The sequence below is a fragment of the Entelurus aequoreus genome, linkage group LG13 (genome assembly GCF_033978785.1).
Source record: "Entelurus aequoreus isolate RoL-2023_Sb linkage group LG13, RoL_Eaeq_v1.1, whole genome shotgun sequence".
NCBI lineage: Eukaryota > Metazoa > Chordata > Actinopteri > Syngnathiformes > Syngnathidae > Entelurus > Entelurus aequoreus.
In genome coordinates, this window is record NC_084743.1 from 19,551,360 (window position 1) to 19,568,859 (window position 17,500).

At 37.4% G+C, this 17,500-nt stretch overlaps 1 protein-coding gene across 4 annotated transcripts in view; it reads right to left on the bottom strand.

The window, feature by feature from the left end:
* Positions 1 to 17,500, bottom strand: part of lss (lanosterol synthase (2,3-oxidosqualene-lanosterol cyclase)) — a 48,523-nt gene that overhangs the window by 1,874 nt on the left and 29,149 nt on the right. Inside the window, exons 18-24 of one of the 4 annotated variants that reach the window (XR_009828266.1) lie at positions 17,171 to 17,236; positions 17,029 to 17,109; positions 16,783 to 16,956; positions 10,594 to 10,672; positions 10,334 to 10,484; positions 6,416 to 6,472; positions 5,176 to 6,344 (exon numbers count right to left, since the gene is read on the bottom strand). Coding sequence is in view for 1 of the 4 variants with exons in the window: in XM_062067540.1 (XP_061923524.1) it covers positions 10,347 to 10,484; positions 10,594 to 10,672; positions 16,783 to 16,956; positions 17,029 to 17,109; positions 17,171 to 17,236 (538 nt within the window). In the remaining 3 variants the exon portion in view is untranslated. Of the gene's footprint in view, positions 1 to 1,705; positions 2,594 to 5,175; positions 6,345 to 6,415; positions 6,473 to 10,333; positions 10,485 to 10,593; positions 10,673 to 16,782; positions 16,957 to 17,028; positions 17,110 to 17,170; positions 17,237 to 17,500 lie in introns of those variants that run through there. The other 3 variants (XM_062067540.1, XR_009828267.1, XR_009828265.1) reach the window with 3 other exon arrangements.

Consider the following 17,500-nt stretch of genomic DNA (forward strand, 5'->3'; position numbering starts at 1 on the left):
CAATCATGGCACCCACCTGTTCCCAATTAGCCTGGTCACCTGTGGGATGTTCCAAATAAGTGTTGGATGAGCATTCCTCGACTTTGTCAGTCTTTTTTGCCACTTGTGCCAGCTTTTTTGAAACATGTTACAGGCATCAAATACCAAATGAGCTAATATTTGCAAAAATTAACAAAGTTTTCCAGTTTGAACAATAAGTATCTTGTCTTTGCAGTCTATTCAATTGAATATAAGTTGAAAAGGATTAGCAAATCATTGTATTTTGTTTTTATTTACCATTTACACAACGTGCCAACTTCACTGGTTCTGCATATTTTAATTTTTTTTTTTTTTTATAACATTTTGGGCCCTGGTGTAGTTGCACATGCACCATTTGCTGTAATGGGGGAACAGAAAAGCAAGCCCAAATAAGCAACCAGACTTATTATTATGATTATGGGACAAGCAGTAGAAAATGGATGGATAGTACTTTTTTGTCACTTATTGTTTGTCTTTGGTACACTAATGTGTATATTTTCGGCCATTGGTTATTTGTTTTATTTTTGCAAAAACGTATACATCTATTTTTATATTGCTCTTTTTATCTTTGGTATGAACATTATTATGTAAAGTCAAAGTTATATTTTTTTTGTGTTTTTTGGGGTTCTTTGTTGTTGCTATTTTTGTATTACAATATTTTATTATTTGATCATGTTGTACTGCATTGTAATATTTTGTTTTGTGATTGTGTGATGTTTTTTGCCTGCACCCCACGGTGTAGACTAATGGAGAAAAACCTAAAAAAGTTTCAGATGTTGTAGGAGGCATTTGATGCAGAAATTGAAAGGGTAAAAAAAAATGTTTATGTATGTTTTTAGAGAAATGTTGTAATATTGCAACATCGGGCTTTGATGGGAGCAGAATTTCTGTATTTGTACTCACGTTGTCCGAACAACTAAGGGTTCATTTACAGGGTTGATTGCTTACTTATCCCCATAACGGTATATACCATTAATAATAATCACACATTAGTTATATTTTTATGGAGTCATTTATTACAAATATAAAAAATATGAAACAAGATAAAACTCTTAAAAAACACTTTTCCCCCCTCTTTTTTTCTTTTCATTGGTCATGAAGACTTTCATTGGTGGTGAAAGTCCTAAAAACAGTCACTGTCGTCTGTAAAACGTCTGTAGAATGTATACTATCCATGTATAGAGAAAATACTTCAGCCAGTGATGTAGTGGAGGGAATACAACCTGTTTGAGCCCACTGCAACAAGCCAGCTATTTGACTACCACATTCACCCAGTGTTGTATAATTGCAACAATTATATAACAAGCTCTAAATGAAATTTGATGCATCTGTTCCACAATAACTACATATGTACATGCTCTAGATATTGTAATAACAACCAAAAAAAATATATAAAGTACATTTTAATTACTTGAATCTGATGAATCCAGTCCAATGAAACAAATACATTTTGTTCGAAGGAAACCTTGAGAGGTTGTGTGAGTTCATGGCCAGAAGGCGCGACTTATAAACAAATGTACCATCCAATAGCCTTGTGAGACTGAACAATAGGACCCAATGCCTATGTAAATGTGGTAAAAAAATATATAACAGATTGTTTTTTAGGATGGTTAAAGGTAACGTTGTAATTTTACAACAAGCGGTGTTACAGGGTTAATAAACTAAAACTAAACTAAACTTTGGAAAAACAAGCCCCCTAAAAAAAACCTCATAAACTTTGCAAGCGACTTTAGAAAACATTTTTTCAACTTTGGCATTCCTAATTCAAACATAAACATGACGTCTGTTATTTTGCCATGTTTGTTTTTAACAGATTTTACATCAGTGGGGAAAAAAAGTGTGGACACCGCAAACTTCCAAGCGGACTCCAAATGTGCTCCAAAATATGCTTTTTGACAAACAGAAAGGAGAAGTGGAAAATACCAAAAAGGGCAGCAAGAAAAGCAGCTTTGTTTTTTTTTTTTGTCTCTCCGTCATGCCGAGGTCTTGTGAGGACCGGATCAACCAGTCGCTGCTTTGCAAACCTCAAATGTGGCTTTTTTTTTTAATCATCATTAAGATCTGGCCACACATTGTCAGACACTCCTTAGTCATTACAGATCTTGTTCTTTGATTACACAGATATTTTTCTTCCACGCCTTTAAAAAAAATCCAAACATCTGCGACAGAAAATAAGGAGAAGTTGTCGTTCTCGTTCGTATTATTCTAACCTTTTCATTGGGTATTTTTAGCCTGTTAGACGTATTCATCCATTTAATCCCTCTTCCACCAAAAAAGGCTGACAAACAAAACCGAATTTTAACAGACGTATAAAAGACTTTAATCCCCGTGTCTGCAAATGAGCAAATAATGTAGTTACATTTTTCCATCACGCACATAAAAAAGTCGCCAAACTGCTTTTCCATTGGAACATTCTTTTTATGTCCAAAGTCTTGACATTAAATATGTTGAAATGTTTCAGTTCACGTGTGTTAAGAGGCAGCGTGCTCAGGTCGCAATGTCCGTGTAGGTCAAAGGTGTCCAAGGTGCGGCCCGGTGGCCATTCCAGGCTCACAGATTATGTTTACAGCCCATTCTGTAAATAATATTAAAAGAAAAACAAATAAAGTGGAATAAACGAGCAAAAAAGTTGAAATGTAACGAGAAAAAGTTGCAATGTTGACTCTGATGACAAAAAGTTGTTGTTTTTTTAGCTGTTATTTCTCAAAAAATAATAATGAATCAAAATCAATGTTATAATTATTGACCTATTTAAGGCTCCATTTACTTCACATCAAAAATTCCACTTTGAAATATTTGTTGAAAGAAAATATTTATTATTATTATTGCTATTATTATTATTATTAATATATTACTATATATTTATGCATTTATTACATATTATTATTGTTATTAATATATTACTATTATTATTATTAATATATTATTAATACTTCACATCAAAAATTCCACTTTGAAATATTTGTTAAAAGAAAATATTTATTATTATTATTACTATTATTATAAATGTATTACTTTATATTTATTATATATATATATATATATATATTATTATTAATATATTACTATTATTATTAATATATTATTACTTCACATCAAAAATTCCACTTTGAAATATTTGTTAAAAGAAAATATTTATTATTATTATTAGTATTATTATTAATGTATTACTATATATTTATTTATTTATATTATTATTAATATATTACTATTATTATTATTAATATATTATTATTACTTCACATAAAACATTCCACTTTGAAATATTCGTTAAAAGAAAATATTTATTATTATTATTACTATTATTATTAATGTATTACTATATATTTATTTATTTATTATATATATTATTATTAATATTACTATTATTATTATTAATAAATTATTATTACTTCACATCAAAAATTCCACTTTGAAATATTTGTTGAAAGAAATATTTGTTATTATTATTACTATTATTATTAATGTATTACTATATATGTATTTATTTATTATATATATTATTATTAATATATTACTATTATTATTATTAATAAATTATTATTACTTCACATCAAAAATTCCACTTTGAAATATTTGTTGAAAGAAAATATTGCATACTTTGTGTTTTCCACATAAAAAGCAAGTTTTCTTTGACAAAAAGGGCATAAAACACACACAAAAAATGTATGAGAAAAAAAGTAAAGACTTATAATCAAGAGATAGATTTGAAGTTAATCAAGGGTAGGCCTGGGCAATTATTTTGACTGGGGGGCCAAATTTAGAGGAAAAAAAATGTGTCTGGGGGCCGTTATATCTATTTTTAGGAACACTAATACAAAACCTCACAATAATGTCTGATTGAATGCTAAAAACGTTATGACAGATTGCCTTAAAAAACGGAATGGAATTTTACATTTTTCTATGACGGATAAAACACTGAATATTGACAATATATTAATGTCACACCCCCTCTCCATCTACATATTCATGACATATAACGACCCATTCTAAAAATACTGTTAAAAAACCCCAAAGGGGATTAAAAGAGCAAAAAAGTTGAAATGTAACGAGAAAAAGTTGCAATGTTGACTCTAATGACAAAAAAATGTTTTTTTTAGCTGTTATTTCTCAAAAAATAATAATGAATCAAAATCAATGTTATGAATTATTGACCTATTTAAGGCTCCATTTACTTCACATCAAAAATTCCACTTTGAAATATTTGTTGAAAGAAAATATTGCATACTTTGTGATTGCCACATAAAAAAAAAAGTTTTATTTGACAAAAAAGGGCATCAAACAAACACACACCAAAAAAAATCCATGAGAAAAAAGTAAAGACTTATAATCGATAGATTTGAAGTTTATCAAGAGCAGGCCTGGGCAATTATTTTGACTGGGGGGCCAAATTTAGAGAAGAAAAAAGTGTCTGGGGGCCGGTATATCTATTTTTAGGAACACTAATACAAAACCTCACAATAATGTCTGATTGAATGCTAAAAACGTTGATAGACCGCCCTAAAAAACGGAATGGAATTTTTACATTTTTCTATGAAGGATAAAACACTGAATATTGACAACATATGAACGTCACACCCCCTCTCCATCCACATATTTTACAATCAAGCGAAACGCCACAAAAATGCAACAAACAGCGAAATATGAACGGACGTATAAAATATTTTAATCCCTGTGTCTGCAAATGATTATGTGTTACGACCCATTCTAAAAATAATGTTAAAAAAAAAAACAAACAAAGTGGATTAAAAGAGCAAAAAAGTTTAAATGTAACAATAAAAATTTGCAATGTTGACTTTAATGACCCCAAAAAATGTTTTTTTTTTAGCTGTTATTTCTCAAAAAATAATAATGAATCAAAATCAATGTTATGAATTATTGACCTATTTAAGGCTCCATTTACTTCTCATCAAATATTCTACCGTTGAAAGTAAAAAAAATTAAAATAATAAGTGGAGCCAAGAATTTTTGTGGATGTTTTTTCCCTTTGAACTGTCATGGTTAAAAAAAAAAAAAAAGAAAAAAAGAATTACAATCAATGTTATGAGATATTGATCCATTCAAGGCTCTAATTACTCCACATCAAATATTCCACTTTGAAAATCTTTTGGGGGAAAATATTGCATATTTTGTGTTTTGCCCACCAAAAAATAGGGTTTTGACAAAAAGAGAACATAAAAAAAACAAAAAACTTTATATCGACGGACCTGAAGTTGTTCTGAAGATCTGAGTGTTGAATAAATCAAACGTATGACTTTTTAAAAATTATTTATTGAAATTTTTGACACATAGTTGGCATGAATACAATACAAATAAAATGTCATTTTTTTCTCCCACCCCTTCAAAAAAATTTTTTTTTTAAGTCAAATAAGTACAGGCAAATATTGACATGAAGCCACAGACAACTGGACTTCCAAATGGCCTCAACATGGTGCAGTCATACACATACCCAAACAAAAGGCTCATCAATCACCCACAATTCAATCACATCTCAATAGGGGCCAAACTGGAGATCAGTCTCCTTTACATATTTTAAGAAAGCACCCCATACTTCTTGAAATTTTACAGAACAACCATTCAATGTCAGCATAATTTTCTCTAATTTAAGAAAATAAAAAATATCTCTGATATGCAGCCTTCCAGTTAAGCACAATAAGTCTTCTAGCTAACAAAGTACATTATTTTTGGATTTGCTGAGAGAAGATAACAGAGGGGTTACCTCAAAGATTAGGTTATAAATATGTGTAATTCATGCTTTTAAAGTTGGAAGAAACACATCTAAAACTGTGTTAGTCGGTATGTTTGGAAACCTGGGAAAAGTATTACGAACAATATTTACGGATCTGTAGATATCTTAAAAAAGTGTTGATTAGGGCGTGAAAGAGGCAAAAGTGTTGTCAAGGTATAAATATTTAATACTGTTGATCTTCAGACTTCACCATCTTAAAAAGGCACTATCGACAAGAGAGGGAGGGAAAGCATGATTAGCTGTGATTGGTGCAAGACCAGCAAACTAGCGCTTAAACTGAATCCAGATCCTAAGTGAGGTTTTTACGATGGGATTTTTCGTAAAAGCGAAAGTAGCAGAGCGGATGGGAGAGTGAACCAGAGCCCTAAGAGATACTGGTTTAGTTGAGTTAGCCTACTGTGGAGGGGGGGCGTGGCCTGCGGGCCTGCCGCGGAACGGGGTGTGCAAGGACCGGCCTCGAAGACAGGTGTGTAGATGGCCCGGGTGGGCCTTGTTATCTAATCACCTGTCGCCTTTATTAGCAGCAGCCGGAACGAGACAGAGGAGTTTGGAGTTGGAGCCAGGGAGAGACGCGGGACTGAAACGAAAATATATATTGCTGGAAAGCAATCACTGCGTGTGTGCATGCAAATAAAAGACTGTATCTACCGGGCTCCTGAAGATCTGTCAGCCAGGAGAACCCACCCAAGAGGGAAACCTTCACACCTACATGAAGTAGCCATAACAAAGGAGGATCAGATGCTTCATATTGCAGCCGATATTTAAGAATTCTAATGTTGGTGAGCCAGTAAGTAAACCCTAAACTTTGGTAGTTCTAATCCTCTCAATGATTAAGGTCTCTTCAAATATTGTTTACGTAAGTAAACTGAGTCTTTTTATTCCAAGATGGAGTCTAAAATCTATATAATTTACGGAAGAAGGACTGAGGGTGGTATACACTGGAACAAATAGGAAAATTGCGAAAGTACATTCATTTTAACAGAGTTGACACGAGCCACTGTAGATAAAATTTAGTGGGTGCAACCAATTTACCCGTGCACTTGTTGCGTCGACCAGCTCTTCCTCCCAAGGAATTTAAGTTACTGGTCAATCCCAAGTTCTTTCGATGACATATATGCTGAGTAAGAAGGACCATCAAGACAGAATAGGAATATTATCAAGTTTTACTGAAATTTCAGGAGATCAGCTTAACCAATACATTCATATCGGCTACTTTAGTTGATCTGACATTCAAACGGAAAAGCCAACTCCTTGCACACAAAGAAAGCCCCCACCTCTCCCCCTCGCAACACTGATAAGGAAGAATTGGGGGTTGTATTCACATTCCGATGGTTTAAGACACTAAACAGACATCTGAAGACAAAGAGAAACTGGTAGAAAATACAAAGGAAAAGTACTAGCTACTCTAAACATGTAAAAAGAAAGAACTCTTAAACATATATGCATTCTCCACACACTCTATAGCAGACCTGGGCATTCTGCGGCCCGCGGGCCACATCCGGCCCTTTGTGCGTCCCTGTCCGGCCCGCGTGAGGCTAATCATAAATTACAAAATAAATGTAAAAAAGTGTCTATGTCGAGTGTGCAATACAACGGTGATGCTTTTGTTTTGAAAAGCGTTATTTGTATTACTTCCGTGTGGATGTTTGCGCGTGCGTGATTGTGAGTGAATGTGAACAGCTGCAATCACAAATTACAAAATAAAGTTGAAAAAAACATCTATGTCGTGCGCGCAATACAACTGTGCTGCTTTTATTTTGAAAGGAGTTATTTATGGGCGTGTGTCCGTGTGTAACCTGCGAGTGAAGGTACACAGCGACAAGTGATGCACGGTTTACACCCGAGACGCTAAAAAGAGAAAAGTTGATGAGGAATGGCGTGTTTTCAACAAGACATGGACTGCCAAGCAACGTTCCCTCTAAGGTGCGCACCTGCGCAATTGCGCACAACTCAAGCGTCCTCTGCGCACAGCAAATATATGCCGCGCACCAAATCAAATCCCATCTGAATTCTAAACAAAATAAACACATTTATTCTGTGTAATTTTGCAATGCAACTTTGAGTGACAGTGACAACAAGCGGCCCTAACGGTGTTCGTCAACACCGTTCAATTGAACACCGTTCAATTATTGTAACGTCTATCGAGATGCTTCGAGGACAGGAATTATATCGATCACTTTATTGAGCAAAACTGTTTATATTCGGCCATAACCACACCAAAAACATGAGTAAAACACTTCTATCTATAAAACGAGTCATTTTCTGCCGTACAAACCAGACTAAAACCAACTTGTCATCTGTCACCAACACGCATACCACTAAACCACTGGTGCGTATATGGGCACAACAAAAAGTCGGACAACTCAAACACCACACAAAGTTACACTATGACTCCTCAGTCATACGTGTGCTTATTTTACTGTCATTTATTATTAATGTTAATTTAATTATATTAATCATGGAATGCTGTTACTAGAGAAAGTTACAGGAATGCACACTTCATCTTATGCTTACATTTCATTGTGCAACATGAGGATGTTTAAGGGGAACTAAATTTGATCTCTGAAAGGGGTACAAATGACTTCCAAAGCAGTGCTTTTGATATAAAGTTAAGTTAGGTTAAATGAAAGTATTATTATTAGGGTTCGCATGTACCCTGTATAAAGGACTCCCACAGGGAGTCCTTTGTACAGGTACAAAGGAACCTATTGAAATTGTAAGGTTGATTATTATTCCGCAGCTTTGCGCACTACTTTGCCCCCCTTAACATGCTTCAAAACTCACCAAATTTTATACACACATAGAAAAACTGGGACTGCACACTTTAGTAAAAAAAACAAACACCAAAAATCAAAATTGCGCTCTAGCGCCCCATAGGAAAAAAACAAAAACAAACTGCCTGTAACTCCCACTAGGAAGATCGTAGAGACATGAAACAAAAACCTGTATGTAGGTCTCACTTAGACCTACAATTCATAATTTCACATCCTCGGGCAAAAACCAACAGGAAGTTGGCAATTTCCCCTTCAACACAAAAAATTACTAAAAACACTAATTTTTGCCTCTTTGAGCTGTAATTTGACCCCCTTAAAATACTTCAAAACTCACCAAAATTTTTACACACATTGGGACTGGTGGACATTGCGATCTAAAAAAAAAACCAAACCCCAAAACTCAAAATTGCGCTCTAGCGCAATTTTTTAATACAACAGAGACAAAACTGCTTCTCAGAGGAAAACACAGACAAAACTGCTTGTAACTTCCGGTAGGAACGTTTTAGAGACATGAAACAAAAACCTCTACGTAGGTCTCACTTAGACCTACATTTCATAGATTGAAATCCTTCAGCAAAAATCAACAGGAAGTTTGATATCCCCACTTCAAAACAATTTTTTTTTAAAAAGCGGTCACCAAACATCAAACATTATCTCCTCTGAGCGCGTTTGTCGTTTTGGCTTCAAACTACTACAGGAGAGAGATTGAACCCTTCTGATTAAAAGTTGGTGAAAGCGTTTTAATAAGTGCTACGGTTTTGATTTTACGAGCCTTCAAAGAAAAGAACCACTGTGCCGCAGCACCTAGGAAAAAAACACAGACACAACTTCCTCTAACTCCCAGTACGAATATCGTAGAGACACGAAACAAAAACCTCTATGTAGGTCTCACTCAGGACTACCACTGGACAAAAGTATTGGGACACCTATGACTAGCACCAGCCAAAATGCGGACCCGACCAACGCTGCTTGCAGCTTTAATTATTATTATTATTTATCTTACGGTATATATCAAAAATAATATTGAGCAAAATTTAATTGAAATATTGTCGATGTGGCCCTCCAGCAGTGCTCGGGTTGCTCATCCGGCCCCCGGTAAAAATGAATTGCCCACCCCTGGCTTAGATGCAGCTGCTCGGCCATGGAAACCCATTCCGTGAAGCTCTCTGCGTACTGTACGTGGGCTAATTGGAAGGTCACATGTAGTTTGGAGCTCTGTAGCAACTGACTGTGCAGAAAGTCTTTGCACTATGCGCTTCAGCATCCGCTGACCCCTCTCTGTCAGTTTACGTGGCCTACCACTTGGTGGCTGAGTTGCTGTTGTTCCCAAACTCTTCACTTTTCTTATAATAAAGTGGACTTTGGAATATTTAAGAGCGAGGAAATTTAACAACTGGATTTGTTGCACAGGTGTTATCTTATGACAGTTCCCCGCTGGAAATCACTGAGAGCGGCCCATTCTTTCACAAATGTTTGTAGAAACAGCCTCCATGCCTAAGTGCTTGATTTTATACACCTGTGGCCGGGCCAAGTGATTAGGACACCTGATTCTGATCATTTGGATGGGTGGCCAAATACTTTTGGCAATATAGTGTATCATGATATAGATTTCAGGCCATATGACTCATCCCTAATTGAAGCTAGACCTGCTACTGTCAATGAGTTACCTGAACCTACTCTCACACACACACACACACACCCTGTCAATGACACATCAGTCAAAAACCTTTATACAAACATAATCTGCGCACATGAATGTAAAATGTAATGCAAAATAATGTTGGACAAGTACCGGGCAAGTTGATTCACAAGTTGAGCTTTCCCGTCAGAGAACTGCCAGGGTTTAATGTAGAGAAGCGTCCAAGGGTCCAAATAGGGAAGACATTTCTGTAGGAGGTGTAGCTGATAGCACAGCTCTTGTTGAACACGCCTGCAACGTTCTCCTGCACATCGGGCGATAACACAAATTATAGTTAATATTCTATTTACTGCATTTGAACTTTGTAGCAGTTGTAAAAGTACGGTGAGTACAGTACAGCAGGAGAGAGTCACCTGAGGCCAGTCTCCATTGGGAAGCTGCTTATCAACCAGTAGTTGTATTCCTCTTTCAATGGCCTGCTGGTCTGGGTGTCTGCGTGGAAACGTAAACAAACATGCAATAAACATACCTGCAGACTTGGGAGAATGTAACTTAGAAAAACTAAATACGGTGGTGACTGCTGATTTATGACTCATCCACTAATGTTCAGATGTCCTTCAAAATAAAGGTATTCCTGTTCATACAACGATAATTAATGACAATAAATGACGCCAGCAAGTACCCGTAAGCAAGCAACACAAAAACTTTGATGTTTCATTGAGAATATACAACATTTCACACAGCGCTCAAAATGTAAACGTTTTTGTACGACTTTGGTAAGCTACTTACGGCTACCATAGTCAGACGTACTGTGCTGAAACATAGTGTGTATAAGGACCCCGAAATGGCACCTATTAGGAGACATATGTGGCGTTTTGTTTTGCAATGTTATGCAAAACCAACGTTTACCTATTGGTACCTGCTGATGTGTATTTGGGATCTGCAAAAAAGTATACCAATATAGTCCACAGCCGTAGTCAAGAAGCTCTTTCATTTTCTCTATCGTCTTGTTGTGGGGCATTCATCCTCCGCTGTTGCCATTTCTAATATAAAGTAGCTTACAGTTCTAACTTATATTAATGACGAGGAGAAGACGCTGTCCAAGTGGAGGCACGTAAAGAAGACCGCCCGCAAAACGGCACGTCCTGAAGAGACGGACAGAAAGCGACTTGAAGATGATCTATGCAACATTTTGACCAAAGAACCACCATTACATGTTTTCTAGACCACCAGGAAGTGTTTTAAATGTAGAAAATAAATCATATGACCCTTTTAATGCGCCTTATAATCCGGTGCGCCCTACGGTCTGAAAAATACGGTGGTTACTGCTGATTTATGCCTCATCCACTCATGTTCAGATGTCCTTCAAAATAAAGGCGTTCCTGTTTGTACAACGATAAATAATGAGGACGCCTGTTCAATAAATGACGCCAGCAAGTACCCGTAGGTAAGCAACACCAAAACTTTGATGTTTCATTGAGAATATAGAACATTACACACGGCACTCAAAATGTAAAACTTTTTGTACGACTTTGGTAAGCTACTTACGGCTACCATAGTCAGACGTACTATGCTGCAACATACGGGTATTACTATGGTGTGTGTATAAGGGCCCTGAAATGGCACCTATTAGGAGACATATGTGGCGTTTTGTTTCGCAATGTTATGCAAAACCAACGTTTACCTATTGGTGCCTGCTGATGTGTATTTGGGATCTGCAAAAGTATACCAATATAGTCCACAGCCGTAGTCAAGAAGCTCTTTCATTTTCTCTATCGTCTTGTTGTGGGGCATTCATCCTCCGCTGTTGCCATTTCTAATATAAAGTAGCTTACAGTTCTAACTTATATTAATGACGAGGAGAAGACGCTGTCCAAGTGGAGGCACGTAAAGAAGACCGCCCGCAAAACGGCACGTCCTGAAGAGACGGACAGAAAGCGACTTGAAGATGATCTATGCAACATTTTGACCAAAGAACCACCATTACATGTTTTGTAGACCACAAGGAAGTGTTTTAAATGTACAAAATAAATCATATGACCCTTTTAATGCGCCTTATAATCCGGTGCGCCCTACGGTCTGAAAAATACGGTGGTGACTGCTGATTTATGCCTCATCCACTCATGTTCAGATGTCCTTCAAAATAAAGGCGTTCCTGTTTGTACAACGATAAATAATGAGGACGCCTGTTCAATAAATGACGCCAGCAAGTACCCGTAGGTAAGCAACACCAAAACTTTGATGTTTCATTGAGAATATAGAACATTACACACGGCGCTCAAAATGTAAACCTTTTTGTACGACTTTGGTAAGCTACTTACGGCTACCATAGTCAGACGTACTGTGCTGCAACATACGGGTATTACTATGGTGTGTGTATAAGGGCCCTGAAATGGCACCTATTAGGAGACATATGTGGCGTTTTGTTTTGCAATATTATGCAAAACCAACGTTTACCTATTGGTTCCTGCTGATGTGTATTTGGGATCTACAAAAGTATACCAATATAGTCCTCAGCCGTAGTCAAGAAGCTCTTTCTTTTTCTCTATCGTCTTGTTGTGGGGCATTCATCCTCCGCTGTTGCCATTTCTAATATAAATTAGCTTACAGTTCTAACTTATATTAATGACGAGGAGAAATCGCTGTCCAAGTGGAGGCACGTAAAGAAGACCGCCCACAAAACGGCACGTCCTGAAGAGACGGACAGAAAGCGACTTGAAGATGATCTATGCAACATTTTGACCAAAGAACCACCATTACATGTTTTGTAGACCACAAGGAAGTGTTTTAAATGTACAAAATAAATCATGTGACCCTTTTAATGCGCCTTATAATCCGGTGCGCCCTACGGTCTGAAAAATACGGTGGTGACTGCTGATTTATGCCTCATCCACTAATGTTCAGATGTCCTTCAAAATAAAGGCGTTCCTGTTTGTACAACGATAAATAATGAGGACGCCTGTTCAATAAATAACGCCAGCAAGTACCCGTAGGTAAGCAACACCAAAACTTTGATGTTTCATTGAGAATATAGAACATTACACACGGCGCTCAAAATGTAAACCTTTTTGTACGACTTTGGTAAGCTACTTACGGCTACCATAGTCAGACGTACTGTGCTGCAACATACGGGTATTACTATGGTGTGTGTATAAGGGCCCTGAAATGGCACCTATTAGGAGACATATGTGGCGTTTTGTTTTGCAATGTCATGCAAAACCAACGTTTACCTATTGGTGCCTGCTGATGTGTATTTGGGATCTGCAAAAAAGTATACCAATATAGTCCACAGCCGTAGTCAAGAAGCTCTTTCATTTTCTCTATCGTCTTGTTGTGGGGCATTCATCCTCCGCTGTTGCCATTTCTAATATAAAGTAGCTTACAGTTCTAACTTATATTAATGACGAGGAGAAGACGCTGTCCAAGTGGAGGCACGTAAAGAAGACCGCCCGCAAAACGGCACGTCCTGAAGAGACGGACAGAAAGCGACTTGAAGATGATCTATGCAACATTTTGACCAAAGAACCACCATTACATGTTTTGTAGACCACAAGGAAGTGTTTTAAATGTAGAAAATAAATCATATGACCCTTTTAATGCGCTTTATAATCCGGTGCGCCCTACGGTCTGAAAAATACGGTGGTGACTGCTGATTTATGCCTCATCCACTAATGTTCAGATGTCCTTCAAAATAAAGGCGTTCCTGTTTGTACAACGATAAATAATGAGGACGCCTGTTCAATAAATAACGCCAGCAAGTACCCGTAGGTAAGCAACACCAAAACTTTGATGTTTCATTGAGAATATAGAACATTACACACGGCACTCAAAATTACTGTTACTGGGGGGGCTGGGGTGAAATAAAAAAAAAAAAAAAAAAAAAAGAAATTAAAAAAAATATATATATATATATATTTTTTTTTATAAAGAAATTCAATCATGTGTGCTTACGGACTGTATCCCTGCAGACTGTATTGATCTATATTGATATACAATGTATATATTGTGTTTTTTATGTTGATTTAATAAAAAAAATGTAAAAAATAAAAAAATAAAATTATTTTTTATTTCTTGTGCGGCCCGGTACGGCCCGGTGGTTGGGGACCACTGATGTAGAAAAAAAATCATTTGACTAGAGATGTCTGATAATGGCTTTTTTGCCGATATCCGATATTCCGATATTGTCCAACTCTTAATTACCGATTCCGTTATCAACCGATACCGATATATACAGTCGTGGAATTAACACATTATTATGCCTGATTTTGTTGTGATGCCCCGCTGGATGCATTAAACAATGTAACAAGGTTTTCCAAAATAAATCAACTCAAGTTATGGAAAAAAATGCCAACATGGCACTGCCATATTTATTATTGAAGTCACAAAGTGCATTATTTTTTTTAACATGCCTCAAAACAGCAGCTTGGAATTTGGGACATGCTCTCCCTGAGAGAGCATGAGGAGGTTGAGGTGGGCGGGGTTGGGGGGGCTGGGGTAGTAGATAGTGGGGGGTGTATAATGTAGCGTCCCGGAAGAGTTAGTGCTGCAAGGGGTTCTGGGTATTTGTTCTGTTGTGTTTATGTTGTGTTACGGTGCGGATGTTCTCCCGAAATGTGTTTGTCATTCTTGTTTGGTGTGGGTTCACAGTGTGGCGCATATTTGTAACAGTGTTAAAGTTGTTTATACGGCCACCCTCAGTGTGACCTGTATGGCTGTTGACCAAGTATGGCTTGCATTCACTTATGTGTGTGTGAAAAGCCGTAGATATTATGTGACTGGGCCGGCACGCAAAGGCAGTGCCTTTGAGGTTTATTGGCGCTCTGTACTTCTCCCTACGTCCGTGTACACAGCGGCGTTTTAAAACGTCATAAATAATTAATAATTTTGAAACCGATAATTTCCGATTTTACATTTTAAAGCATTTATCGGCCGATAATATCGGACTGCCGATATTATCGGACATCTCTACATATGACCCTTTTAAAGGCCTACTGAAACCCACTACTACCGACCACGCAGTCTGATAGTTTATATATCAATGATGAAATCTTAACATTATAACACATGCCAATACGGCCGGGTTAACTTATAAAGTGACCTTTTAAATTTGCCGCTAAACTTCCGGTTCGAAACGCCTCTGAGGATGACGTATGCGCGTGACGTAGACCGGGGAACACGGGTATGCCTTCCACATTGAAGCCAATACGAAAAAGCTCTGTTTTCATTTCATAATTCCACAGTATTCTGGACATCTGTGTTCGTGAATCTGTTTCAATCATGTTCATTGCATTATGGAGAAGGAAGCTGAGCAAGCAAAGAAGAAAGTTGTCGGTGCGAAATGGACGTATTTTTCGAACGTAGTCAGCCACAACAGTACACAGCCGGCGCTTCTTTGTTTACATTCCCGGAAGATGCAGTCAAGATGGAAGAACTCGGATAACAGAGACTCTAACCAGGAGGACTTTTGACTTCGATACACAGACGCCTGTAGAGAACTGGGACAACACAGACTCTTACCAGGATTACTTTGATTTGGATGACAAAGACGCAGACGTGCTACTGTGAGTATGCAGCTTTGGCTTCTAAACATTTGATCGCTTGACCGTATGTGCGCAACTTTTTTTTGCGTATGTACGTAACTTTTTTAAAAATATGTAAGCTTTATGAACCTTGGGTTAGGTGAACGGTCTTTTGGGCTGAGTGATTGTGTGTGTTGATCAGGTGTTTGAATTGTATTGGCGTGTTCTATGGAGCTAGGAGCTAGCAGAGGAGCTAGGAGCTAGCATAACAAACACGCAGGTGTTTTTATGCAGGATTAATTTGTGGCATATTAAATATAAGCCTGGTTGTGTTGTGGCTAATAGAGTGTCTTGTGTTTATTTACTGTTGTAGTCATTCCCAGCTGAATATCAGGTCACCCCCGGCTCTCACAGCATCTTCCCTATCTGAATAGCTTCAACTCCCCACTAGTCCTTCACTTGCACTTTACTCATCCACAAATCTTTCATCCTCGCTCAAATTAATGGGGAAATTGTCGCTTTCTCGGTCCGAATCTCTCTCACTTCATGCGGCCATCATTGTAAACAATAGGGAACTTTGCGTATATGTTCAACTGACTACGTCACGCTACTTCCGGTAGGGGCAAGCCTTTTTTTTATCAGATACCAAAAGTTGCAATCTTTATCGTCGTTGTTCTATACTAAATCCTTTCAGCAAAAATATGGCAATATCGCGAAATGATCAAGTATGACACATAGAATAGATCTGCTATCCCCGTTTAAATAAAAAAAATTCATTTCAGTAGGCCTTTAATGTGCGCCCTGTGGTCGGAAAAATACGGTGGTGACTGCTGATTTATGACTTCCTGTTCGTACAACGATAAATAATGACTAGATTTTAATTATCAATAGAAAACTGTGGCTGATGGTGGAATAAGTAATACTTTTGGACTTTGAACAGTTTTAGATATCACTCAAAATGAAAAGTGTTCCTGCTTAGACGTGGAGAGATCGTGCAATCTCAAAGAGTTTGAAGAGAATTGTCTGGCAATAGCAAGAGTGACACAATCCCGCAGGATGTTTCCAGGTACTAAAGTACTTCACCTGACAGCCATGAGTCCTAGCAAAGCCCAGCAGGTGTTGTGGATCTGAGCGGAGCGGCTCTGAACGTAGCAACGCCGCTCACACGACTCAAAGTCCTCCCCCCAGCCGCCGTCTGACATCTGCTGATCCAACAGGAACCCACAAGCTCTCTGCACCTCGGCACATACATCCCTGCTGAAGGAGACGGTACAGCGTTTGTGTTTGCTGCTGTTCCAACAGACCTGAGTCGTGATGGCGAGCGCTCACCTGTTCCTGTAGACGTGGCCCATACAAGCCAAGGCTTCGAGGCCAAACCAGGTCCCGTATGTGAAACACACTCCCCAGGACCTAAATAACAACAGTGTCTCGTATTCTGAGTACAAATCCGATATCTTTCGGGTGACCTCACCCTTCCCAGGATCCATCTGGCCTCTGCACCTTCCGACAATAATCCAGTCCTTCTCTCAGGGTGTTGCTGACAAACAAACACATTTACACCTTTGAAAGTCCTGCAGGTGCACTAACAACAAACATGAATAAACAGGATTGGACTGAAATTAAGGCTGGGCCGATAAAACGATAATATATTTTGATGGACACGTAATTTATACAAAAACTTTTTTTTTAAATACCAAAGCAACTAATTAATGGTGAATATGTTCCCCATACTAGAGTGTTACCAAAATATTTACATTTAATATAATTTTCGGTAACACTTTAGTATAGGGAACATATTCTA